This window comes from Mycena indigotica (genome assembly GCF_014461135.1).
Source record: "Mycena indigotica strain 171206Taipei chromosome Unknown Mind.scaff0011, whole genome shotgun sequence".
In the NCBI taxonomy this organism is placed as follows: Eukaryota; Fungi; Basidiomycota; class Agaricomycetes; order Agaricales; family Mycenaceae; genus Mycena; species Mycena indigotica.
In genome coordinates this window covers 1,067,068-1,092,807 of record NW_023503010.1, presented here as the reverse complement: position 1 = coordinate 1,092,807, position 25,740 = coordinate 1,067,068, and the positions used below count along the sequence as shown (strand labels likewise).

General features: G+C 52.0%; 4 protein-coding genes across 4 annotated transcripts; 3 read left to right on the top strand and 1 right to left on the bottom strand.

The window, feature by feature from the left end:
• Positions 1-5,404: 5,404 nt before the first annotated feature.
• On the top strand, positions 5,405-6,265 carry MIND_01163800 (uncharacterized protein; the record flags this gene model as incomplete). Its single annotated transcript, XM_037368158.1, has 5 exons — positions 5,405-5,475; positions 5,535-5,737; positions 5,803-5,892; positions 5,959-6,087; positions 6,153-6,265. The coding sequence occupies 5 exons, from the start codon at positions 5,405-5,407 to the stop codon at positions 6,263-6,265; spliced, it is 606 nt and encodes a 201-aa protein (XP_037215084.1).
• Positions 6,266-8,876: 2,611 nt separating this feature from the next.
• MIND_01163700 (uncharacterized protein) lies at positions 8,877-9,456 on the top strand (the record flags this gene model as incomplete). Its single annotated transcript, XM_037368157.1, has 3 exons — positions 8,877-8,910; positions 8,955-9,164; positions 9,218-9,456. The coding sequence occupies 3 exons, from the start codon at positions 8,877-8,879 to the stop codon at positions 9,454-9,456; spliced, it is 483 nt and encodes a 160-aa protein (XP_037215083.1).
• Positions 9,457-10,353: 897 nt separating this feature from the next.
• Positions 10,354-11,326, top strand: MIND_01163600 (F-box domain-containing protein; the record flags this gene model as incomplete). The annotated part of the gene is made up of 3 exons (XM_037368156.1): positions 10,354-10,405; positions 10,457-11,047; positions 11,094-11,326. 3 exons carry the CDS (start codon positions 10,354-10,356, stop codon positions 11,324-11,326), a joined length of 876 nt encoding a protein of 291 aa, XP_037215082.1.
• An 8,330-nt stretch (positions 11,327-19,656) lies between these two features.
• On the bottom strand, positions 19,657-20,895 carry MIND_01163500 (ATP-dependent DNA helicase; the record flags this gene model as incomplete). The annotated part of the gene is made up of 2 exons (XM_037368155.1): positions 19,657-20,491; positions 20,537-20,895. The coding sequence occupies 2 exons, from the start codon at positions 20,893-20,895 to the stop codon at positions 19,657-19,659; spliced, it is 1,194 nt and encodes a 397-aa protein (XP_037215081.1).
• Between the last annotated feature and the right edge of the window lie 4,845 nt (positions 20,896-25,740).

Here is a 25,740-nt window from a genome sequence, read left to right as displayed (position 1 = left end):
TTGAACAAATTTGGCCCAAGGACTGAACTGAGCTTCAGCAAATGTATAATGTGTATGATATGAATAATATCATCTGAACTTCTAACCCTGTAAGTTCAGCATGTAATATGTAAGACTGGCCTCCGCATCGCCCCAAGTCCATTGCTGGTCCTTCTTGGTGAGCCACTCACCAAGAAGGACCGTGAGCGCAAAGAGAGGACGCGCAAGGGCCGAGAAGTCCTGAATGAACCTGCGGTAGAAGTTAGCAAACCCAAGGAACTGCTGAATGTCCTTCTTGTTTTCCTGAGTCGGCCAAGCGGAGACACCTGCAACCTTGACGGGGTCCATTTCGACATGGTTGTGGGAGATGATGACTCCGAGGTACTCAATTGATGATTTTTCAAAGTCGCACTTCTTCGCTCGGAGGTACAGCTTGTGCTCTCGGAGTTGCCATAAGACCTCCTGGACGATCTGCCGGTGTTTCTGAAGGTCGGAATGGGCAATCAAGATGTTGTCAAGGCAGATCATGACATCTCTGGAGAGGATGAGGTCCTGAAAAATGTCATTCATCATCGTTTGGAATGTCGTGGGAGAGTTTGTCAGGCCGAAGTACATCACCAAGGGCTCAAACAGGCCTCGGTTAGTCCAGAAAGCTGCTTTCCACTCATCACCTTCTTTGATCCGGACATTGTTGAAGCCCCCAACGAACGTCAAGTTTGGTGAAGTAACAAGGTCGTTGATCAGCGGGAGGGGATACTGGTTTTTTATGGTCATCGCATTTGAGAGCACGGTAGTCCTGGACAAAGCGGAGTCCGCCATCCTTCTTCTTGACAAAGAAGACTGGAAATGCCATCAGAGACTTGGAGGGGCAAATCCGGCCCGTCGACAGCCGTTCCTCGATGAACGTGTCGAGCTCGCGTTGCTCAAGGGGCGAGATGGGGTACACCTTGCAGTTGGTGGGCTTAGCGTCGGGGACAAGTTCAATGGCGTGGTCCCAGGCTCTCCTGTCAAAGGACTCCTTGTTGAAGATGTCCTGGAACTCCTTAGCCCAGTCCGGGATGTCTGAGAGTGGCGGGGCGGAGTTCCTGGCAAAGGCTTCGGCCAGGCTCTGTGAGACGGTGCTGCCTGTGCGTATCTCCTCCAAGGGCTGGAATGAGGTGTAGAAGATGGTGACCATGTAGAAGATGTGGTCACCATCTTCGAGCTGGTCATCATCCGGGTCCAAGTCCAAATCCGGTATCAGATCAGGCAGGCCGGAATCGAGACCGGACTTGGAATTGTCTCCATCATCAGGGCCAGAGAGGTCCATAGTGCAAACCGAGGGGAACAGGCCGGAGCGGAGACGTTTCTGGAGCGACCGGAGTCGCCGCAGCTCGGTCCATTTGACACGCTCCTCCTCACGGCAGGTTGAGCAGTTGCAGGGCATCATGTCATCTTGACCTCCTTGGTTTCCTAATTGATCTCTGGGGTGTGTTTCCGCAACCAGGAGTACCCCAGGATGAGGTCTTGCTTGCCAAGATGGGTGACGGCCAGTTGGACCAAGTCCGCGATCTGTTTGATGGAGCCAGCGTCATTGGGGGTGCCATCAACATTGAAAACCATAATCGGCTGATCGAGGGTGCAGACCGGAATGCCGTTCCGAGCAACATAGTTCGTATCAATAAAGTTGGAGGTGGCACCACAGGCGACAAGCCCAGAGAGCAAGAGCTTCAGCGCGCTGGTGGTGGACTCTAGCTTTAACGGGAGGTGGAGGGAGTTCACCCCGGCAACGGTATACTGCTTGGGTAGTTTCCTTTCCCAGGCAGTGAGGCGGCGAAGGATAATGACCGGAGTCGCGGGCAGAGTCGGAGACAGAGTCGAGGCGGGGGCAGGAGAGGGTGTGTCTTTCGTTTCGGGCTCATTGTAGGGCAAAGGACTGCATTCATCATACAAGGAGGCAAAATGATTTATGGACGCAAACGAGGGCATACCAGTCACTTGTTGCGGGAGATAAAATCCTCTCCGGGCATCGACTCCGCTGCCGTCTCCGGCAGGGCAGCTGTGTCCATGTAGCGGGCGATCAACTCCGCTAACATCTCCTCACTGGGTTGTTGGATTACCTCATCGAGGATGTCCATTGAGCGGACATCGGCGGGGAGGGGGCAATCCCGGGCGAGATGGTTTGGGTCGCCGCACCTGAAGCAGGCGCGACGAGGGGCACCCCGGGCCCTGGTGCGATCCAACTCCCTAGGGACGGGAGCTGGAGGCGCTGGAGTGGGGGCGCGGGCCACGGGTGGCACAACCGGAGCCACCAGGCGGAAAGGGACCGGAGCCGGGATGCGGTTGACCGGAAACGGAGTCCGAATCAAACCGCCAGGTGTCTTGGGGGCGGCTGACTTGATCAGCTTGGCCCGGACCAGGGTCTCGTATTGACAGAAGGCCGGGTGCGCCAGCTAAGGTAATCCCGGGGGGGTGTTCGAGGACGTGATTCCGTTGATGATCAGGGGATCAAGTCTGTGGCGGAACTTGGTCACCTTGACCAACGTATCTTCGAATCCGGCGAGGTCCATCAGGTCCTCGAAGTCGTCAGTGTACTGGTAGACATCCTTTGTGCCCATGTGATAGGCGGAAGTCTCCAGCTTGGAGAGAGCGTGATCTTGCTCGTTCTCCTCGACAAACCGGAGTCGAAACTTGGAAACGAACGAGCCCCAGGACGGAAACGGAAACGGGGCTTTGCTTCCGTGGCGTTCCGCCCATTGCTGAGTGGGTCCTTCTGCCATAAACGACATGGCATAGCGGACAGCCTTTTCCTCGCTCGCCTCTCCATTGACCACGAAGGCCTCAGGGGCAAGGCGGGCGTAGGTGCGGACCGTGTAGAGGAACGCGCGGCCGCGTTTCCGGTCGCCGTTGAAGGTGAACGGGGGGTTTGGTCGCAAGACCAATTTTGAGGCGAGGTTGATGTCGCCAAAAAGAGCTTCGGAGTCGCCCTGGACCGGAGTCGGAGTCGGAATCGACGTCTCCGGCGATGGTGTTTGGGGTCCGCCAGCATTATTAGCGGCGGCAGTGGCAGCGGAAGCCTGGTTGGTGAGTAAAGGAAGGGCCTCAGTTAGGCTATCAATTTTCGCCTTGAGTGAGTCCAGCCGGGCGTCTGCAGTAGGAGTGACTCCGGACGGCATGACAGGTGCGGGGACCACAGGAGTAGAGGAGGAGGGGACAAGTGGCAGGGGCGGTGACGAGGGCGGAACGGACTCGTACTCCGAGCCTGAGTCAGCGCCGAACCTGGCAATCTTGTCCGGTTGATCCCGTAGAGAGTTTCTTCTGCTGTAAGGGCAACCCTGGAGGCCTGAGATCAAGGTCCTAGCAGGGGAGGATCCAAAGCGTGAACATTGGTAAGCAAATACAAATGAAGCTGACCTAGCAGGGGAGGATCCAAAGAGAAGAAACTCTAAGGGTCCGCCTGCTAGGGAGCTGACTATATACTGCTTGTCCGTAGCTGCCGCTGTCGGGCACAGAAGGCTTGGGCGGCGTTGTAAGGGGAGCATGTGATGTGACAGCTGTGACTGATCACGTGACTGGTCCGTGCGCAGATAGCCCTGTACTTAAGTAGTTGGCCGTGGGGCTGTTCCCCCGGCTTTGGTATCAACTAGGCACCTGGACCCTCATCCCCTGACAGGCGTCGCAGGCGAGGTCCCAGGGCAACCGTCGGGAGGGCGTTGACGGATCGGTGATTGTGCGGGCGAGATGGAGGGCCGGACCGGAGTCGGAACCGGAATCGGACCGGAATCGGACACGTCTCCGGGCCGAAAGGGAGGTTCCCCTGACAAAGCTACTATTGGAGAGTAAACTATATACTGGAAACCAAGGTTGAAAATGCCAAAGGTTCATTGGAGTAGGATTAAATATTATAATATAATATTTCACATTATTATTATTATTATTATTATTATATTATATATTATGTTTATGTACCAAATTGGTTAACGTTTGTGGCGTACTCATGCAGAGGTGGCACAGATGAGAGGCGAGCAGCTTCTCTTTTAAGTTCAGCATGCTTGAAATCGTCTCGTGGACAGTCTGTCACACTGTAAGCTATCACATTACACTGTCACCATATGTGATATGGTCCATATCACATCACCATATCCGATGATCAGGTATGATCGGGTCCGATTCGATTTTCATCTTAGTAATTTCAATCACGTCACATGCAGAAAGTTATTAGGAAAAATCACATAAGATTTTGAGCTCAATATGAAGTGTAGTGATAGTACTGACAAAAAATTGAAGTCAAGACTGCCATACTAGTACTTCAAGTTATTTAAGTTCCTATATCAAACAAGCCCACAGGCCCGGGCCGCTCGGCGCTGACTCACTATACATCCGAGTGATGCCAAGCTCACGCCCATGCCAATGGCGGAGGCGATGCTTCCATCCAACTTCCAGCGTCTTCGAAGTGCCATCTATTTATGCTTCAAAGAAGGTGTGTTACAGAAGCAGTGCCGATGTGTACCACATTGAAACCCTTGAGCGGTGGATTCTCCAAGGGTAATGGTATGAGTGCAGCTGAGAATAACAGGTATGCCAGTGGCCCATGCATGCTGTTGCAGTTAGAATTGATGGGGTGATCAGCCTGGATTCTTGTGGGGAAATATGAGAGAGGAGCGCTGAGGAGCTTTAGTATGAGACATGTGGGCAGAAAAGATGACTTGAAAGGGCCACGGAACGTTAAACACAGTGTTTGGCGTGTTCAAACCACATTTGAACCGAAGGTACTGTCCCATTTCGATCAATTCAGCGGGCCTGTGACCCGTGACTGTTTGGCTGAAATGTCCAATTCGGCCGCAGGCCGAATTTCGCGTGACCTACTACCCGATTAGGAAGTCTGGCGCGCTGCAGGGGCCGAAAATTTGAAAATCCTCCCGATTGGGACAGTTTGGGACCAAAAGATTTGGCTGTGACCTGTGACCCGCCGAAATATTTCGGCCAAAAAATCTGATGTGACCGTGACCCGCCTAATTGAATGAAATAGGTCAGTATACATCCTATCCTCAGTTTTCTTCGCAAAAGCTTCCAGATACCCTTGCGGACGCCTGAGCACAAGCAGAGCAAGCGACATTAGCTGTGAATGTCCCTTGAAGCTGGTCTGTGCAGCAGGTGGCACGCAAGAAGTATCTGGAAAGGCTTTTGATGAAGGAAAACCAGAGGAGTTGAATGAAACAAGCTCTTCCAGCTCCCAGAGAGAGGGAAAGCTCGTTGGATGGCATGATAACCCCCAGTCTTCCTTATATACTCTTTGCGGCGCTGAAAAAGGAAACTCTGATTGCCGACGGAGGGTTACCGTGGGATGACTCGTCCATATGATGTCATAGAGTAGTTGTGGTTTCGTCATACTGCGGAGTCGTCGATTTGTTTATAACTCTTTACGCCTCCCTGACCCACAGAAACCATGTCTGCAGCCCCCACTGGTAGCGAGAACCCCCACTCTAAGAACTCGACTAGCATCGGGAGCAAAGTAAAGTGCGCTATTCGTTGATTCATATGCGGGGTTGCGACAGCTTATCTCGGATTTGGTACAGAGGCGGTGCTAAAGTAGCCCAAGGACTCGGAAATACTGTCCGCGGGACAACCTTCGCTGCCATTGACTCTGTCGAGAACCGCGATTCGAGCACCAACGACGGGATCGCACGTCGAGGACGTAGGGAAATCGAAGAAGGCATTGCAATGATCAAGGGACATTCTGTCAAACCCACGGCAACGGGGCCAGGTAATTCCCTCCAAGGTGTGTGTGAAGGAAGTCCGGTTTACCCGCACGCCATTGAGTTTTGTGCTTCTTTTGCACTCCAGGCTGGGGCACAGGAATCAACGGAGCGAACTCCGAGGCGACTACGAGCAGCTATGGTTTTCCTCCGCCCCGGGGAGCGGCGTACGCTCAAAGTGAGGTGGCTCGACTGGAGCTTGTTATCAGCTAATAGACAACCGGCGCTAACCGCCGGAATGCAGACTCCACCGGCACCACTGCGAACACTGAACCTTCTGACCTCGGACTGGGCTCAAATGCATATAGCGGCCATCCAACAGGTCAGCCACCGTCTTATCCGACCCCGGGTGCTCAGTATGCCGCCGATAAGGGTGAGCTTCCGTCAGGCTTCTTGGATTTGTGATCCACGACCAAAAATTCATTGCTTCTCATCCAGTCAACGGCGGACTAGGGTATACACATCCGACACAGCTTGGAAATCGTCCAAACACCGGAGATATGGTCGGAGAGGCAGCATACGAGCAACGCCAGGATGCCGATCAAATGTAGAGGGCGAATGTGTTCGTAAGAAGTGTAGTAATATTGTGATCTTGATATCGTGTATTCTTCCCCTTGAATGATGGACTTTTATCCGAGTCAATGAGGCCGGATCGCTGTTCGGTGAGAAGAAAGTGCCTGGAAAGCATTCGACAAACTTTAACTTTTCCCTTTTTTGTGCAACTTCTCAGACGCTCCACAGCCATCGAGGTCCGCGTGTCTGGTGGTGTGTAGGCTGGTAACAACCGCACTGGCATGTAAGATGATGACGCACTTGTAAACGCCCATGGGACGGTCGGTGGAATCCGTGGCACTGCCAGCCTATTGTGACCGAAGTAGCCAGCGGCCTAGCTTGTCAGTCTTCCATCGATGTTCATTGTCCATCTTTGGACTGTACATTAGCGGCCGCGGCGGTCGCAGTCATGCGTTGTGCATATGCTGAACGACGCGCCACCCATTGAAACGCAACAGCGTTGGCACTGGCACTGCAGTAGGTCAAATAAACTACTCAAATTGCCTTCCGTGTACTCACAGTGGTATGGTACGCGAACTTCTGTGGCGCAATGAACCTCACAGTCATATTGGCCGCGGCCAATTGTCCCCACGTTGGCGGGAGATGGATTTTCCGTTCAATGATAGGCGCGGGTGGAAAAAACGAACCGGAGAACCGAGAATTCCATCCGTCGCTCTTCGCGGAGTTTGAATTTCGAGCCCAGAACGGATGATAAGATAAGTGTGGAGAATCATCTTATCGAAGAGAGTATATGCCAGGGTCTCGTATGCCCACGCCGCTGACTTGGACTATGAACAATTGTTGCAGGACGAAAGTCATAAGACACTCAACTTGAAGGCCCCAACTTACAGCACTTACCTCATCCTTGTAGATTGCGAGGTCGACTCCGAGCCGGATGTTGCTTGGACTTTTCCTTACTGCTAGTTTCGGCTTGACGTACGCCAGTGGCATCATATCCACCACATGCGCGTTGGGACGCTCTAAGTTTGTCCCGTTAACAACTACTCGTCCATTCCGAGTAAGTGCATGCTCGGCCAAACGGCAAGGCGTCAAACAACTCACCGTGCAATTTGACACGACGCTAAACCAACCCGCCCTTGATCCTGAATAGTATATTAGATTTGATTGTCTGTCGAACGCAGTGCGGCATCCCGGCCGCTACATCCATGCACCACCCAGTCGAATCACCGGGGTCTTCATGCTTACTGATTCATCGGCACCACCCAATGGGAAAGCCACCAACAACGCTCTGCCTGTCTATCCATCCACGCTGACATGAAAAGGAAGTACGGTGGCGGCTTGCAAACGTGCATTCGCTGCCATTCAGGCCGCAGCGACTGTGATGCATGATTACGCACTTACGCCTACAGGACAACGTCAACGTACCTTCACTCGATGGTTCATTCTGATCGTGGCGGAGATAAAATTTGACGACATCCCGCGCCAGCGGTCGGTCATGTTACACTGCCAGTGAGCAAGACTCGGAGTTGGCTGGAGGCCGTGTCTGTGTCCAGCAAGTTGCGGTCCGAATTGCTATCGATACGATATGCGCTGGGAGTTTGAACGTCGAGCAGAACTTGAAGGCGATGAGTAATAGCGATGAGATGCGCTTTACTCAGATGAACGGCGGCACGAACAGATATAGGAAGTATCAACGCACGTCGGAAACATTGTAGGAGCGCTGATCAATTTTTTTCGATAGTACTTAGATCCGTAATTACGGCCGAGGGTTCTCTGGTGTGCCTGCCATGAATGAATTCCGAGTTCGACAAAGAGAACGAATGAGCAACACGCACGAGTTGACAGGACGCGGGGGTTACCACATGCGGCTGAAGCGGAGCCTGAACAGTGAATCCATGACTCAAGGAAACTCTGTGAAAGGTAAGTCAATGCGGGACAAGTCAAGATATCATCAACTTACCCACATGGCTCGCTCGTTTCGCTACATCAGGGTCATCCGTTTACAGGACTCCACACGGCGGGAGCGAGCACAAGTAGATGCAGCCGGAAAGCGAGGGTGGATGTCTGGGCCAGTATGCCGTAGTACATCACGGTATAGACTGCACGCACCCAGCTGGCAAAAAGCCTGGGAGTGGGAGAAGGAAAAGAAGAAGAAGCTTGGCATACGTTACGTGGATGATGCGTGACCTCCATCTGATTGTAACGTGCATGTCATGATGACATGACAGATGTGACATGGGTTTTCCCAAACCACAATGTACTCCGAAACGCGACATCGCTTCCTTTGGGTCTGGTGGGGTGTGTGCCTGTTCTTTTGCATATCCCTCATTGACCAAGGGTTAATCCATCTCTGCCATGAACGAAAAATCACTGTAAGGTGTGTCTTTTCGGAGTCGTCCCTCGTTGTTTCTAATAACTAGTTCCAGGTGCAGCCACCATTGTCAAATGGTTTCGCGAGCGCCCTCAAGTCTAAGTACAAGCTCCTTTCAATCGTTCATTTTCCAGGACGATTGAAAGGAGTCCCTGCCACTTCCAGCGACAGTGGTTGATTTGACACTTCTCGTCCAAGGCAATACCACCCCCTGAGGTCGTATTTAACCCGTCGCTCCTGATGACCGGCCGGTTCTGTCGTCGTTGCAACTTACTCCCATGTGGCCCATCGCTCTGGCAATGATTCCAGCGGGTAAGCTACCGCCTATGCTCTCGATGATTCTCTTATGTTCCTAGTTATCGCACAGAGCCATCCACTATTCGAGCGGCAAAGCAACGGCGGCTGCACTTCCGCGTGCGCGGATGTCGACCAAGCGGTACTCGCCGCAAACTCGAAGCTGTCCGAGATGTGCACCACAGGCATCGTGGACGGCTATGCGCAGTGCTATAACTGCATGATCACCAATGGGGTGATGACGAAGGAGGGGGCCCAAGCGATTCTCGACAGTGCGCAGTGTCAATTCTTCACCTTGGCGTGGCTCTGCTGACGATACTGTTAGACTATGTGCGGGCATGCACAAGCGCTGGTTTCAGCATGAGGCCGACAACTCTCGACGGCAGCCGCGCGGCCTCGTCTTCAAGTTCTGGCTCCACCTCTGGTTCATCCTCTTCTGGGTCCGCCGCGAATACTTCGAGTTCAACGGGTTCAATTCAGAAGGCCGGTGCTCTCCGTCTTGGCGTATCCTTGGCGGCAACGGCGGGCGTCCTGGCCGGAGGGGCGCTGCTTGTGCTCGTATAAACGCTCGCATATACCTTGAATATACCTCTGTCTGTTGCGAATATTGACAATAACATACCACTGAAGCACTTGCACACAGGTCAGCACTTTCCGCAAATAACCCAAACGACGTTGCCGTGCTAACTCAGACCATTGCCGAGCTATATCCCAGCGACACAGGGCACGCCACTGCAATGCTGGCCACGGTGACGATACGCGCCAGCACCGCGTCCTCAACGACACCGCCACTGGCACGCGCTGGCCCACACGCGGCGAACGAAGGGAATCACGCACGGCGCCTGGCCCGGGGAGGCGACAGTCCAGAGCCTTTCTCACCATGCGGATGTTTGCTTCGGCTGGGCCGCAACCGCAAGATCGATCCTGGGACACCCGCCACTTGCTCGCAGCGCTGCACCACACGCTGCACGTGCTCATCACCACGGCGGAAGTGGGCCGCGCTTCCGCCGGCACGCAAGGCGCACGTGTCCGCCGCGTTCACCACCAGGAACAGGCGGAGCGCGCGAAAGGCCTGCGCAGGGTCGACTTTCTGGCCGGGCACACCTGGCTCCGCGGCCTGCGGGGCGGGCGGGGGCGAGCGGAATGTGTTTGATGGTGACTCGACTAAAAGATGTCTAGGTAGTATAGGTTAGCCCAAGTGTGTGTTGTTTGTTGGATCGTGTACTGTACTTCATGTGTGACCTAACATGTTCAAAATATGACTTGGACGACTTAAACTACTTACACTGGCAAAATTCATTGGCCCAGGCCCCATCACTCCGCAGTATTGTCACATCTCGGGGATCACGAATGTGTCATGCCCGTCACGTCACACACCCCCTCACACGAAACCCTCATCCCTGCACCAGCGCACCAGCCAAACCCACCCACCCTCCATCCCAACACTCATTTGAATCAGCCATGAAGCTTTCCAGCAACGTCGTGGCACTCGCCGTCCTCAGTGGCGGCCTCGGTGCGTGCTTGCGATGAGTCATGAGTGCGCTGACGAGCTGCCCGGCCACAGCCAACGCCAGTCCGATGCGGGTCATCATTGCGTCCAGCAACGGCAACGTGGCGGAGCTGCACGCCGTCGATGTGGCACGGCTAACCAAGCCCGTGCCCGTCCCGATAGGCAGGATCGGCATCCCGCACGCCATGCCCATGCCCATCGTCGAGGGCGCTGTCGGCGCTGTGGCTGTCCCCGTCCCCATCCAGCTCACCAACGTTGTCCCTGCCCTCACCCATGGCCAGCAAGGGAAGCCCTGCGGCCGTGGTGGTCTCCGTTACCAGGCGGGCAAGATGGTCGCCGCCGTCAAGATTGCCTTTGGGTTTTCTATCAAGAGTGGCGGCGGAGAGCCTACGCGCCCGCCGCCTGGAACAGAGTTCCCCCCCGGCTTGCCGCCCATTCTGGAGGGCCCCGGTCATGGCCATGGCCCGCACCATCTTCTCCCCGTTGACGCCCCGGTCAAGGTGCACGTGCACCATGCGCAGCACAAGCACGCCCACCATATGCACGCCCACGGCCATGGCGTCCCGGAGTCCTTCCTCGGCCGCGTACATGTCGCGTTGATGAGTCTGGGTCCATGGGAGGGCCGCGCCGTCGCTTTCGTTCTTGGTGCGTGCCGACTCATTTCCACGTGCTCTTCTAATGTTTACCCCAGGTTGCGGCATTGGCGTCCTCCTCCGCATGTTCTTCGTCCTCTCCGTACTCGCCGTCCGCGCTTTCCGCGCCCGCGCTGCGCCCGAGGCGGAGTACTACACCGTGCTCGAAATCGAGGATGTCGACGCCGAGGAGATATTCGTCGCGCCGCCCATGTACACCACGCCTGTCCCGGTTGCCGTCGTCGTAGATGAGAACGGCTTCCCGTTGGAGAAGACTGAAGAGAGCAAGTGAAAACCTATGATTCAACTGAACTCCCCCTCCCCTCTGAACCCCCATCTCGTGTATCATCTCACCGCTGCCTTTTTCGTTACTTTGTATTTAATGGACAATTTCAATTGAGGTTGACCTTACATCGTGCGAATCGACGATTATCGAGATCTTCCGTTGTTTACCTACGATTTGAAGATCTGCTTGGCCTAAGGGAGAGTAATTGTGGCTGTTAGCCAATGTTTCCAGTATCAAGATATTTGCTGTTATGTGTTATGTTGTACCCCTACAATACAATTTTACCCTCTTTGAATGAATTCAAGTAGTTTAAATAGGTAGCTCCAGACACACCAGGGCTTCAGCCGAAAAATGGTCCCCTAAGCAGGATTTATATATAGAAAATAATAGAGATTATCAGCACTTGGTTTTGCAAAATATTTGAGAGAAATTGATCGACTGATGAGAGAAATTTGAAAACAGGTTCAAATATGTTACAGTAAAGGTTAATCAGTTGTAAGTACCAGCCACTTACAGACATACCACTAGAAGCTCGAAATTTTTGCAGAAAAGCCTTAGCATTCTCAAAAAAATGTTTCTGAAATTTGGCAGCCAGTTTAAAATTTCTGAAGGCTATTTTCTGCAGCTGCTGATAATCTCTAATGGTCCAAAACAATGGCCTTTTTTGCCACTTTGATTGATATACAATAAAAGTGTCAGGGGAACCCCGCTTCAGCCTCCTTCGGACCGTCTGAGCACATCCGAGGTGCATCCGACCGGCGCTCCCTCGGATGCTCCGACCCACCCCGACCATCGTCCACGGCCTCCTTCGCCCGCACAATCACCGATCCGTCAAGACCCTGCCAACGATCACCTTGGGACAGAGCCTGCGACGCCGTCCAGGCCTTCTGCGCTCTACGTCAGCAGTTACGGACGACCAGTATATAGTTGGCACCCTAGCAGGCGGACCCTTAGAGTTTCTTCTCTTTGGATCCTCCCCTGCTAGGCTTTCGTCGGAGTCTCCAGGGTTGCCCTTACAGGCGCTCCGACCCGAACTATGACAGCCTGCTAGGACCTTGATCTCAGGCCTCCGGGGTTGCTCTTACAACACCATTTTGCTCGAAAACCTCTCCCAAAAAAGCAATTTTTGACAGTTCCGGGCGCCTCCGGCACCAAGAACTACCTAATTAGGAAATAATTTGAATTGATATTTTTGCATTAGATATCACACTACTTTTGGCATTCAAATTGAATAAAATTTGACAGTATGTGTGTAGTCAAAGGAAATAGTGATATAAGGGTTGAGCTGCGGTAGCTTATGGTATTTGCAGCACAGTCATGAAATGCACACTAGGAAAGATGGCCACATTGCGCCAACAGATGATGGTGCCATCACCAAAGATGGGCCAGACAGTTTGTTGGCGCAGAGTGCACCAAACAGTGAACAGAAATACAGCCTACCACCAACGGTAGTGCTTGAGAGTGTAGTGACCGTGATGGTCACTGCACTCTGATAACAACTGCCCACCTGGGATGAACAAGAGGGTGCTTGGCGCTTTGTTACTGTGTCTGTCTGGGATAAGGGGAGACGTGTGCGCACATGGCACAGTGTGTTACTCTACTCATCAACTTCAATTTCGCTTGCTTGACAAACATGTTTTTCTAATATTGCACGCTCGCTTGTGTTGTGTTGGACTCTCTTTTCTGCAGTCTCTTCTTGTCATCCCTTGGCTTCTGCAAAGAACTAGATTCGGGAAGAAGTCATACTCATCGGCAGGCCATCCCCCTCCTCAACCGGCGGATTATAGTACTTGGACTCATCGTTGTGGATGACATAAGCAAGCTGAGCCCCAAAAGTAATAAAAGCCTCATCTGCTTCTCGTCCCAACTATGAATAACATTAGAACATCCTCTGCAAGATTTAAAGCGATGTTTACAGAGAATATGATAGATATTTTCTCAAATGTGGCTATTATAACATCTTTGCCATAGCTTCATTGGCTCTCTTGCCTCGACCTATGCAAACTCTGAACGTGTAGCATCATAGCCAACTGTTCAGTTTCTTGCTGTTCGGAGATTGCCGCCTTTGCCAGCCTAGGACATGGAAATGAATAACATGTAGCAAGTCGCAGAAAATACAAACTCGCCTGATTTCACCAGCTCTGCTTTGGTTTGGTTTGGAATGGTAGGTGTATGCTCCCAAGCCTAGGTTTTCTCAAGCCCCGCCTGAGAAGTGTCTTGATATTAAACTCAAATTTAGGCCCTGGTTGGGTTGCCGCAGCTTGAGTGCTTGTATGGGTCGACTCGAGAGACATTAGTTGACAAAAGTATTTGACTTGGGGATAACTGGCGGCAAGCAATGGACCAGTCTTTCCGCAGCACTGACATGGACAGCGGTTTGTTGATATAGAGCACGCCCAACAGGCCTACCACCAAAGGTGCCAAACAGTAGTGGCTAGACTCTATAAGGGCAACCCCAGAGGCCTGAGATCAAGGTCCTAGCAGGGGAGGATCCAAGTAGAAGAAACTCTAAGGGTCCATCTGCTAGGGACGACCGTTGGGAGGGCGTTGACAGATTGGTAATTGTGCACGCGAGATGGAGGGCCAGACCGGAGTCGGAACCGGAATCGGACCGGAATCGGAATCGTCTCCGAGGGGCCAAAAGGGAGGTTCCACTGACAGGTGTGACATGTGAAAAAAAATTCGGGTTTTATAGCTAGTGTGACACGTGACATATGAACTGAATAAAATACTACAGTATATAACTCAAATTTTATTTGGCCTTTTATTTACAGAACTATATAGAGAACACAGATTAATATTTCTCTAACAATTCATCCTCCTGAGCCCTAATCCAGTCCTCCTTACTCTATTCAATATAATCGTAGCCCCACACATGAGTTGGAGGCCAGTAGAACATGCTTGGAGATTGTTGAGATCAAGGTCCTAGCAGGGGAGGATCCAAAGCGTGAACATTGGTAAGCGAATACAAATGAAGCTGACCTAGCAGGGGAGGATCCAAAGAGAAGAAACTCTAAGGGTCCGCCTGCTAGGTAGCTGACTATATACTGCTTGTCCGTAGCTGCCGCTGTCGGGCACAGAAGGCTTGGGCGGCGTCGCAGGCAAGGTCCCAGGGCGACCGTCGGGAGGGCGTTGACGGATCGGTGATTGTGCGGGCGAGATGGAGGGCCGGACCGGAGTCGGAACCGGAGTCGGACCGGAATCGGGCGCGTCTCCGGGCCGAAAGGGAGGTTCCCCTGACAAGTCCAATCTGATGACTCAATATATGCCCCAATTCTTTATAAAACAAATTTATTTTCCTGGAGCTTTATTTATTATTGTTCTAAATTGTGAAAATATACATTTTTTTTGTTTGCCATTGATCATAAATTAATCCTACTTCAGGGCCTATTTTTTGGCAGAAACCCCAGTGTGAGATGGAAATGAACTTGCATCAGAGACACCATTTCAAGGAGATTACCTTGCTTTACAAGGTCCTGTATGTGAAAAACTCGCGAACAAACACCTGTAAACAACAAAAACAAACAAGTACAAACAAAGAGTCCTGAAGACGTTGGTTCTTCAGAGATATCCTCGTTTTAACATCTCGTAGAGCATTATTACACTGATTATACAGTGGATTACCCTACTTCTCAGTTACCTCGGCTTTAAAAAGCCCTTCCACGCCTCTATTGCTACCCGGTGGATTGACAGAGAGATGATCGGGGAAACCAGGCAATTGCCATCGGAGTCCCAGTGTCGTCGAGCACCGTGGCTTGCATTGGCCACTCATCCTTTGCGGTGAGCGCAATAGCGTATTTGCCAACAAAAGTCAAGTGACCGTGGACGTCCTTCCCGACGATGATGCAGCGTCGCCGCCCGTTCGAGTCGCAGGGTATATCGTGGATAGGCAGCAGCCATTCCGGAAGGATACGAACCTCTATTGACGTATGGAGCATTTTAACCGTCAATGGGTTACCGAAGTTGGTCGGAGTAATCGGTTCTTGAAGTTGAATCGATCCTGCTTTGCCTATGGACGAAGCTTGCAACTCCGATATGCGCCCTCTCTCTATTGGAGCGATGATGACGTTGAGAGTTTTCCCTACTAGCGCCTGCTGAGACAGCCAATGCTCGTCGACGATGATTGGAGCCCGGGCGGTTAGGGTAGGCAGAAGGCGCACGTCCAGCCGGATAAACTGTGTTGGTACTAGAATCTTTGGGTTTTTCATTGTACACTTGTGTTTCCAGGCGACTTGGACTTACCACGTCATCCGTTCTGTCCTGTGTTCGTGTCATCGCGATCCTTTTGCAGAAAGGACTCGTACCGCTTCGATTTCTATTCCCCCCGGTGGGAATTGCTGGAGATCATGGTTCAGGTGTTTCAGTGCGAATGTCCCTTTGATTCTCCCTCTGATTCCAGCGTGAGCTCCGTAATATACAGAGACAGGGTCACCCGGAAGGAATAGCCATCCAACATTGGACAGTGCGACGTTGCTGATAGTTATGTGGTTGTCGATGAGTGTCAGCATTGTATGTTGCCTTCCGCGATGTATGCGTTCCACTCTCCCGATTCTCTTGCGGTGGTGTCCGTTCAATATGACAACTCTGTCACCCAGTTGAAGCTGAACAGGGCCATTGATGAAGTGTGGTCTGAGACGTGGTCGGTCGATAAGGACTTCGTCTAACTCGGATTCCACTATCTTGAGGAGGTTTTCCACAAGAGAGGGAGAGTTGATATCCAACGGCGCCCCATCGCAAGCGACGCGGACTCGACAAACCCCTTTGGGGTCTGTGTCAACTATGACGCCGCTTTGTGGGTGTCCTTGGGGGAAAACGGTGGGTGGCAGTGCAACTCGAGAGCCTGCGACAAGCATCGGGCCGTCTTCCGCAGTTGAAAGATCCCACGTACATAGGGACTGGATCTCCTCCCATTGAGACAATTCCTCTGCTGTTTGTGCCAGGCAGTCCTCTACGGGAGGAGGCCGAGTGCCATCGTTGTTTTCCACGCGGTGAAGTCAGCAGCTGAGGAAGTTGACGTTGTAATGTTCGCTACAATTTCTCTCTGCGACTCTTTCCTCCCAGATTCTGCTAGCGAACCAGAGTTCGTTCTGCATCATAAGCACCAGTTTTCCGTTAGGTATGCAGTAATACGGTCTTCTCGTGCGGACCCATCTGAAAGCACTGCTCTGTGGCGAAAACTCTCGTAGTGCTTCGTCCATGGGAGGTGGATGGGGAGGCTCGGCCGCTGGAGACGTTGACGCCGTGCTGGCGGAGCGAAGGATAGGTCCTCCCACATGAGTAGTAATATTGAGTAAGGTCAAGACCGCAATACTTGATTGATTAGAATCCGATCACTGATATTTTGGGGTTTCTTTTAAAAGTCGTCCTATTCATTTCATCGCGCACTACATGACATTCCTATTCGTCTTCGGGCACGTACAGTACTTTACCCGTGAGTACGTACACCGAACAATTCCACTGTTCTGAGAAGGGACCGGTGAACTTTTTTTTTTCAGGGCCGTTTTATGAATACAGACGCTGTGACGAACCTTTGCCCGCCGCCACCGTTGCTTTGAACTCGTTTTCGTACACGGTTCGCATGAAATCGCTGATTTGGCTATTTTTCATCCAGCCTTGGAGTTCTGGTGGGAATATCGCTGCGATAGGGACGGTGTATATGGTGCAAATGACAGTTGATGTTACCACGATTCGCAGGTGGTTGCGACTCTTAGTGAGTTTCTCGAATTGTTCGGTGAAATCTTTCTGGTTCTGTTGGATGTCGCCCTCTTTTAATGCCTCAACAGGAAGCACGGTGTAGAACTTGTCGTTGTGCACCATTGACGACTGCGTAACCTAGAGTATGGCAGTTACTAACTTAAGTATTGGGAGGTAGGGAGTGTTAGCACGTACGTCGAAGAATGCCTTCCTACTGGTTCTTGTGCCGTCCGCTGTAGGTTGCACTGTGACTGTGAAGCTGAGTAGTTGCCTTGTGAGCAGATGTTTGAGCCAACCGCGTTCGTAACTCACAAGTGGGTCTCCAGGTAATCGACTGGTTGGTTCGCTGCGTTCGCTGCAAACATTGCCCATTGGGGGAATGAGGACCTCCAATCGTCGACAAATTTTGCAAAGAACTGGATAACGTTGGCCGTAAGGGGATCCTTGATATCCGCTAGGCTTTGTACATGGTCCTTGCAAGCGGTCTTATGGTTTGGCCAATCCTTCTTCTGGCAGTCAACATTGCAGTAGCGAGCAACTTGACAACCTGAGCAGCGACGGCGAGGTTCGGCTGATGCACAATGGACGCATCTAGTTGTCCAGCGCGACAAGAGTGAGGTTTGAGGCATTTGCGGTGGACTTCGTAGTCTGCTGCACCTCGCAACACGACGGTAAGGGTTAAATATGGTAGAATTCTGTGTTCTGTTATTACATCCGGTCCTGTACGGAGAGGGTGGGATTTTTTTCCGCCTTGTTGGGTCCGCAGCTCGGATTTTAGTGTAGAATCAGTGGATGCAGTGCACGCGTGACAGCGGTGAGAGCTGCCAGTCGTCGATCTTCCTCGCGTAAACTGTCGGATGGATGCGTAGTGAATAAGGTTGGATCGAGGCTTCGTAAGAGTCTGATGTTCTCTCGACCGTGGCTACGGGATAACGCGACATAAGCGTTGAAGGGTGTCAATCGACCATGTGGTGGCTGTTCCAAGTCCACTACAACGTACGCTATCGTTTGGCCCTGTGACTTGTAGTCTGTGAAGGCGTAACCGGGGGTGATAGCAAATTGACGTCTGCGAATGGTCAATTTATCCTTATTAGGCTTCGTGATGTAGAATGATGAGGAGGTCGGAGAGATAGGGAGAACTCCTGGTGGCAGGCTTTCGAATTGGGGAAAAGAAAATTGGTCGAGCTTGATGTGTAAAGCGCAAGGGGGGTATTGCAATCGTATTCTGCCGTCCTTTTCTCGTTGGAGAGGCGTCGGTTCTCTGGGGTCCAGCTTAATATCAACTATGGTTCCGCGAGTACCGTTTGCGAGGTCGGCCTCAGTTGCGATGTTCCACAGAACCATTGCCTTCATCCCTATGGCAATGTCCACAAACTCCGCTAGTTTTCCAGGTTTTTGATCGTTGAATCCAGCCACCAGGACGCGTTCCTCTAACGTCAACTGCCGAGGCGGGCGAGATGTAGAGTCCTCTGCTTTAGATATATAGATACTGTACCCCGTTGTTGCCCGGTGACGTTCAAGTGCAGCAGAGTTCCACAAAGTTCGCGCCGCATGACGAGGTGTAACAAGCACCGCATCCTTCCACGGATGTTGGTCCCATCGCATGTGGAGGTTTTGTGATACTGTCAACGATTTTAACAGTGCCATGTCTTCCACCGTGCAGTCGCCATGTCGCAGACGCCGTAGAAGCGCGCTCCAACCTGCATCAGTGACTCGGTTTTGTTCAGTCAGTGTCACAACCGTGGTGAACTGGCGGTAGAATGCCAGACCGAGCTGCGAAAGCAGAGAGTGATCACATCGGTCGTTGTACAGGGCCCCTGTAGGATTGCCTACGGGGGGAAACTGATGTGGGTCTCCTACGAGGATGATGTTGATATTGCCAAAAGGCTGGGACGGTGGCGCTTCGCCGATAGTCGCCTTGACATATCCTAGGATGTGGGATAACTGAGCGAGCGTCTTTTTCGTGAGCATGGAGTACTCGTCAATTACGAGATATTTGGCGGGTAGGATATTCATTCTTCTCCGCTCTTGAATATTGGCACTGCTCTCTATGGCGCTTATCAGCATGATTAGATCTCAAGGTGGGAAACGCACTCTTTATCCATTCCTCCTTCTCGGAAAACACTACTGGTATACCGGCCCATTGATGAAGCGTCACCCCCGCTACGAGACTGGCCGAAATCCCTGTGGTACCCGTTTTCGCAAGCTTCTGCCGTGATCGGTGCAGCTCGAACGTGTCCGTAATTGCCCTCAACAGCACGGTTTTTCCTCGGCCGCCCTCGCCCTGCACAATCATCAGAAGTTGTGGAGGTTCTTCTCCTTGTATATGTTTCAAGAGGTGGCTTTCGATGATATTGTGTGCTCGACGCTGTTCCTCGTTAAGCATATCCAGTCGGCGTTGTTGTTCTTCGGAGCGCCATCTTCTATTTGTGTCGTTGTCCAACGTGATGGGGGGTCCCAAGAAACTTTCGGAGTCTTCGTCGAACTCGGTTAGTACACGCTCCGAGTGCCCGGTCTCTGAAGTGTTCCGCGTGGGCGTCGGCTCTTGAATCCCCTCAATGCGTCTTATTGAGTTAATTTTCGCTTCCCACTCCTGGTAGCAGGTCATTTCGTCGTTGGAAACTGGTTTCAGCAAGGGGAGTTCAGCTACTGATCGATTTGATTTGACGAAGATACCCGGACGAGTAGGCCGCTTCCATAGCTCGTTTTCCGTACAGTTGTTCCGCTGCGGCGTACTTGTTGGCGCGGGCTCTTTCCACATCCTCTTCTGTGTAGTTTCTTGTAACCGATTGTACGTCCTGCGAAGTGTGCGTTCCGTATTCATCATCATCGTTCTCCTCCGTTTCATTATTGGACTGGGGCCGTCGGCGATTAGCGCTGGATGAGCACTCGTGGTAATATTGAAGGTTGGCGATTATCCGATGAATTTCAGCATTGCATTCGCTTTCAAAGGCCAAGCGAGCATTCAGGAAGCTCTCATGCACACCCATCAGGTCTGCGAGAACGCGCCACGGCTTCAACAGCAGAAGAATCTGTGCTGAGTAGTATTCCTGGTTAGCGTCGTCTCTGTTAGGGAGCCACCGTCCAACGATGTGCAATGCAGTTTCCTGTTTTGCGCCACGGACCATTCTTGCTCCTTTTCTCTCTGATTGAGGTAGGTATGGAAAGCGTTCACTTGGGGGTCTGCCTGGACGTTTGGATTCACCGGGCTCTGGCTCTGCTTGATAAGTGACCACCGTACGACTGTCGTGGTATGTTCTGGTGAAGAATTCGTAGACGTTCATTCCAAGAAGCCCTTCACCTCTATCTGCATATTGACCTAGTTGATCTTGTAAGCAGATTTGACCGTTGTTCACCCTCAGGCGACCTAGCTGTTTAACATCAAGTTGTGCAATGCGCGTGTTGGTCTGTCTTACATAAGAAGCACGTGAGTCCGTCTTCGCGTAAGCACCACGTGAATCTGTTTCCCGTCCAGTCCTGTATTTAAATTAGCTTCACTCTCATCCATAGTGGTCAACACACTTGTTTGAAAGGGTTGGATAGGCGCGGCACAACGTCGCGGTGACAATATCCCAATAAATTTTGACAAATGTGTGCGAAATGTAGCGGTCCCCCCACCCCATCAGGTAGCTGATTACCTCGGGACCGCTCAATTCGTACTGACGACTTAGTGTGTTCGCACATTGCTGCAGTAATTTTTTGTTGACTTTCTCAATAGAGTTCTCTGCTGACACCACATGCTCTTTCGCGGAAAACACTTTGCTAGTGGCGAGGATGGCGGAGGCGTTAGCTGCCTGGACTTGCTTCTTGGCGATGTAGAGAGTGATATAGAATGCTATATCTTTCGTTTCCCAAGAGTTTGTCATGAGTTTGATGTCCATGTTTGACCGTGTCGTAGCAAATAAGGGTGGGTTCCAAGGATTCAGAAAGGAAAACCGTCTCTTAGGCCCCCAATTGCCTTGAGTGTCCACCCAGTCCTCGGCGTACGTAGGCCAGGGATGTCCGCGCTTACAGACTAGTTTCCCATTCTTGTTTTTCAGGCAGTAGTAGGTTGTACAAGTGTGGGCTTGCAGGACAGCTGCGTTACGAGCCTCAGTCTGTTGGCGGCGTTCTTCGTAATTCGGTAATCGAGGATCTTCCGGTCTTGAATAGGCAATGCTCGACTGTAGGCCCCGTTGTTTCTTTTTTTGGTTTCACGCTGTCTTCTGAAGGAATGTCGGCCCGAATGTTGTGATGGATGAAGTTTCGGACTTTGGCGCGGAATTCTTCGCTCTGAAGTGCGTTTTGCATTTCGGCGGCGGTAGGCGCTCCGTTCAGCCAGAACAAAATGTGCAAGTGCAGTGATCCTCGTGCCTGCGCTTCCACGGTACCAATATATGCGTTGACAAACCCGAAAATTCCTTCCTTTCTGGTGATAGCGCCCCTCCCCCCCGATTTCAGTCCCACCAGCTCCGTTAACAAAAGCCCAACGACAATGTGAAAATATTCCGCAGCTGCATAGGGGTCGGAGCTGATAGTATGAGCCCTTTCCGTAGCGTTGGGGCCCACCTTAGCCACAAAGTTGTCCAAGTTGATTTCACGCCCAGCTAGCACTTGTGCGATCGGATCGTTGCTATCGGATAAGTTAATGGTGGTCCACAACGTTGGCGGGTTGAACTTTAAGTTCATGCCCCATATTTGAGCTCTGATCGCTACGCGGTTTTCATCCGTACCCATCACTTTGGCTCGGACAGTCGTGATATGTTTCCGTAGCAGTCGCACGGTGGGATTGGAGATGGTAGCCTTCTGGTTCTCCTCCTCACTGGCTGCCAGCAGGTCACTGGGCTTCAAGCGCATGAAATCTTCGTAGTGAGCCATGAATTTGTTGTGGTCTACCTGCAGGGAGGCCGAGCGACAAACTTGGCGCTTCCACAGTACCCCGAATACTTGGAAAACAAAGGATGTGTGGCGCCGGAAACGGCCAGATTCATGCTGCAACGCCCACTTGACCTGTTCCTCGTATGACACGTGTAATGCTCTGTCCACTTCAAATCCTCCTAATCCATAAGGAAAAAGTGCTGGGTATGCCCCCAGTAAGTGGTTAGGGTTCGATGGGCCCCTGTCAAATCGCTCTTTGTTTTCATCACGACGGGCGAATTCATTGACGAAGGCGTTTCCTTTGCGTATCCCATAGTCAGCAGAGAAGCCACTCGGTATCAAGTTTTCCACCGCGTGTGCGAAGAGCGTGGCGTCTGGAATATTGTCCCCACCAACGTCCTGACACCCCGTGAGCCTGGAGAGGAAACACGTCCGGATCTAAACAAACTTAATTAATGTTGTAGGGGGTAGCTGTCGGAGCGGGCCTTCTGCCATTGATTCAAGAGTTGCCCACTGGGCGATTGGGAAAAAACTCCACAATAGCAGAAGACCCATATCCGGGGTCAGTTGCGTACCAGAGTCCTCTCCGTCATTAGTCGTCGGATGATTATCGAGCTCCCCTTCTTCATCGTATGGGTCCAACAAATCTGCGGGCGGAAGTATTATGTGTCAATGGAATGGTTCTTCTCGTGCGCAGTTTCGTACCTTCTAGTGCTTGTGTTGTAGCGGGATGGACTTGTTTTTCCACGTAATGCATTTCTTCATTAGCTTCATGATCGGTTTCGCCTGGCTCGGTTTGCTCATCTGGTTCACCTCTCTGTTCGTCGTCGTCTTCCAATTGGCTCTCATGATCATTCTCCTCCTCTTCTCCGTGGTCTGGAGGCACATAACCAGCGTGTTCCCTTCCTACCGCGTCTATATCGTCCGAGAAGCGAACGGTGTTCATTATCTCTGGAGGTACTCCGTCTTCGGGGAGGCTCTGAAGTCTTTCCGGTGAGATCGTGACCTTCTCATAGAGGGGATTGTTGGCTTTCAACCACTGGAGTGCATCCCGTACGCGCCCTCTTCTTACCCTAAATAAACCAGGCATACACGACACGGATTTTTGGCCAAGTCCGACGAACGTCACCCCGATAACTGCTGCCAGCAAGAGTGAGGGCCGAGGGACTAAGTTCCCCGCCACCATGTCCGCGATTTGGGAGGTGGGTAAGCGAAATGTGGATACGTTGCCCCTTAGTTTCTCATGTGTGGCCGGCATAGGTATCTGGACGTTCACGGAACTTGGTTGTTTGATGTTCTGAGGGTATATCTTGAAAATGTAGGCAGTTGGAAAATATAACGATACGAGTAGTTGTTCCGGTAAAGTCAGTATCTGGAGCTGGAAAGGAACGTCGCCGAGCCAAAGGTTGTTCGATAATGACAACCGCGGGCGCTCACATCTCGCTAACGAGTGGAGACAAGAATTGCAGACGTCGTTGACTCCGTCCTTCGTTACAGTGGAGTGGAACAAAGCCCCCTCGATTAGCACTTGGTCTGGGTGTGGATGCGTCGGTGACAATAAGTGTTTGTTGGGGATGCGTTCCATCCTGAGCTTCTGAAAGTCGGTCGCGAACATGCGTCTGGCGCACACGATGCATGTGCTCTTAGTGAGCGCAGCATTGCCTGTTCTATCAATGAAACTAAATCCGGGTTTGTGAATAACAGCGGGTCTGTGGTTTTACCCTTACCTTGCAATACAACCTTGCACAATCGCTTCCGATGGTACGCGGAGGAAGTCAACGGAGGGTGTAGATACAACGTCGCTGATCGCAGTCCCTCCCACCGCTTCATTCTTGGCACGCTTCGTTGGCCGCGTTGCTGGAATTGCTGCGGGTAATCGCTTCCTTTTGCTGCCGGGTCTGCTCTCCGCCGCTGCTATAATGTCTTGTTGCAGCGAAGTTTCTAGGGTGCCTAGATACTCCAGAAGTGACTTCCACGACGCCTTCGCGCGTCGAGGAACCTGGCAAAACTCAGCAAGAAGTTGGAAGGCTGATGGTAGAGTATGAGTCTTCATCGCTTGCTCCATACAGGATTCCGACGCTGTTCGGAGAGCTGAGATGGGGACAGAATCTTTGTTGTCGAGCTCGACATGAACTCACTATAAATGCTCCCCAATTATTGCCGACTTTCTACAATGACTTCGTTAGCGACCATAATGTTGCACGCCACGGAGCCTGCACTCCTTCTCGCCAATGTTATGGATGCTGCGTCTCGACGTAGCAACCAGCGCGATGGTCAGCTGCTAACGCCTGACTGCACTTTGAAGCCTATTCACCTTATCTCTACCCTCAATGGTCATGGTCACAAATTCATGGGGAATGCGCGCTACCACGTTGATTTCCACCCTCCCACTGTCCACAGCGGCAGTAGTGACGCATTTACCACCTCCCGCGACAGCGTAGCACCCGAAGACGTGTATCGTTGCGTCCTCTTTGGGGAACTCGTCAACTTTCCCAGCTTTATCAAGCGTGAAGATGGTGTCTGCTTCACCCTGAAGCTGCCTGACTGGACAGCACAAGGGTGGGGCGGACTCGTCTTCCAAGAACCGTGGGACGCCCAAATGCACAACCTTCGTCAAGTGGTATCGACTGACCGCAGTTCGTTGAGCCTTATCTCCGCTGTGAGTAACGCGCAACCAAGCCCGCTACCATTTGTGTGCCGCTCAACGTCCTTTGCAGGTTCGCAGCCGAAGTTGGTGCTCTCAAGACAAGGTTGTCATCCACATGGACGCGTCGGAGGGATTCCCGGAAGTTTTAGTACCTGTCAATGACTGGACTTACGAGGTGTATGGCTTCAAAAACTTACCCGCGAAGTTCCCTTTGACGTCCGGCGACACCGTGGCACTTGTTTGTGAGCTGCGCTGCAGAAGGGAAAGTCAGCAGGTCCCCGGGGGTCTGGAGGTTCAAATGGTAGGTCAGCTTACGGAACATCGCTACTAAAATTCATTGTCGGAGCAGACATACAAAGTGCAGGCGAAAACAATCAAGTTGGTGAAGCCTAGGCCTGCTGATATCAATCCCGTAAGTGGTGTCAGTACTTCGTTTGCATATCCTGAAGCGCGCCAGTTAGGCCATACGGGTTCTGACGACGATGATTTGCTGACCACCAGCCCATGGGGAAGCTTCAGCACGGACGAGACGCCCGAGTTACAGTCCAGTTCGTCGGGTAGCGCAACCAGTGAAGAAGTAGACGAGTTGGATTCTAGTGAATAGCTTGTGTCGGATAACAGTTATAGGTCGTGTGCTTCCTTTGAATGACAGTATAAGCCAAGATGCCTGAACATGGAAATTCCAAACAAGGATGATAATCGCTGTGACAGCAATTTTCCTTGTCACACCGCTTGCTTTGCTTAATCGGAACCCCATTCCATTGGCTTGGAGACCACAACTGATCACCTTCTTGGGGGGACGGCCAACGGCTATAAAGGTACCGTGCTAAGCATAAGCACCCAGCCATGGATACAGAACCTCACAGCTCAGTACCGCTCTTCACCAGAGCAGTTATCTCGGAACGACAGCACACCATTCAGCGTTTAGCGCCGGTATGTCGTTCAGTTCTTTAGGGATAGTTGACTCAACGAACCCCTGGGTCGACAGAAAGGACCTGACTCTGGCACTGTCGTGGGCTTGTTATTCCCCACGGGTCTCGCGCGTCCACTATTGGTACATGTACCCACAAAGCCAGGCGTTGGGAAACCTTCAGGGCCCCGCGATTTGGACGCGATGTGGTAGATCCCACCCACTTACGAGCGCCACACTTTTGTGGTTGACGTGCCGTCTTCTCTGGCTATCGTTAGAAACTGGCCCATGGATGACCCCGATCCACTCGAC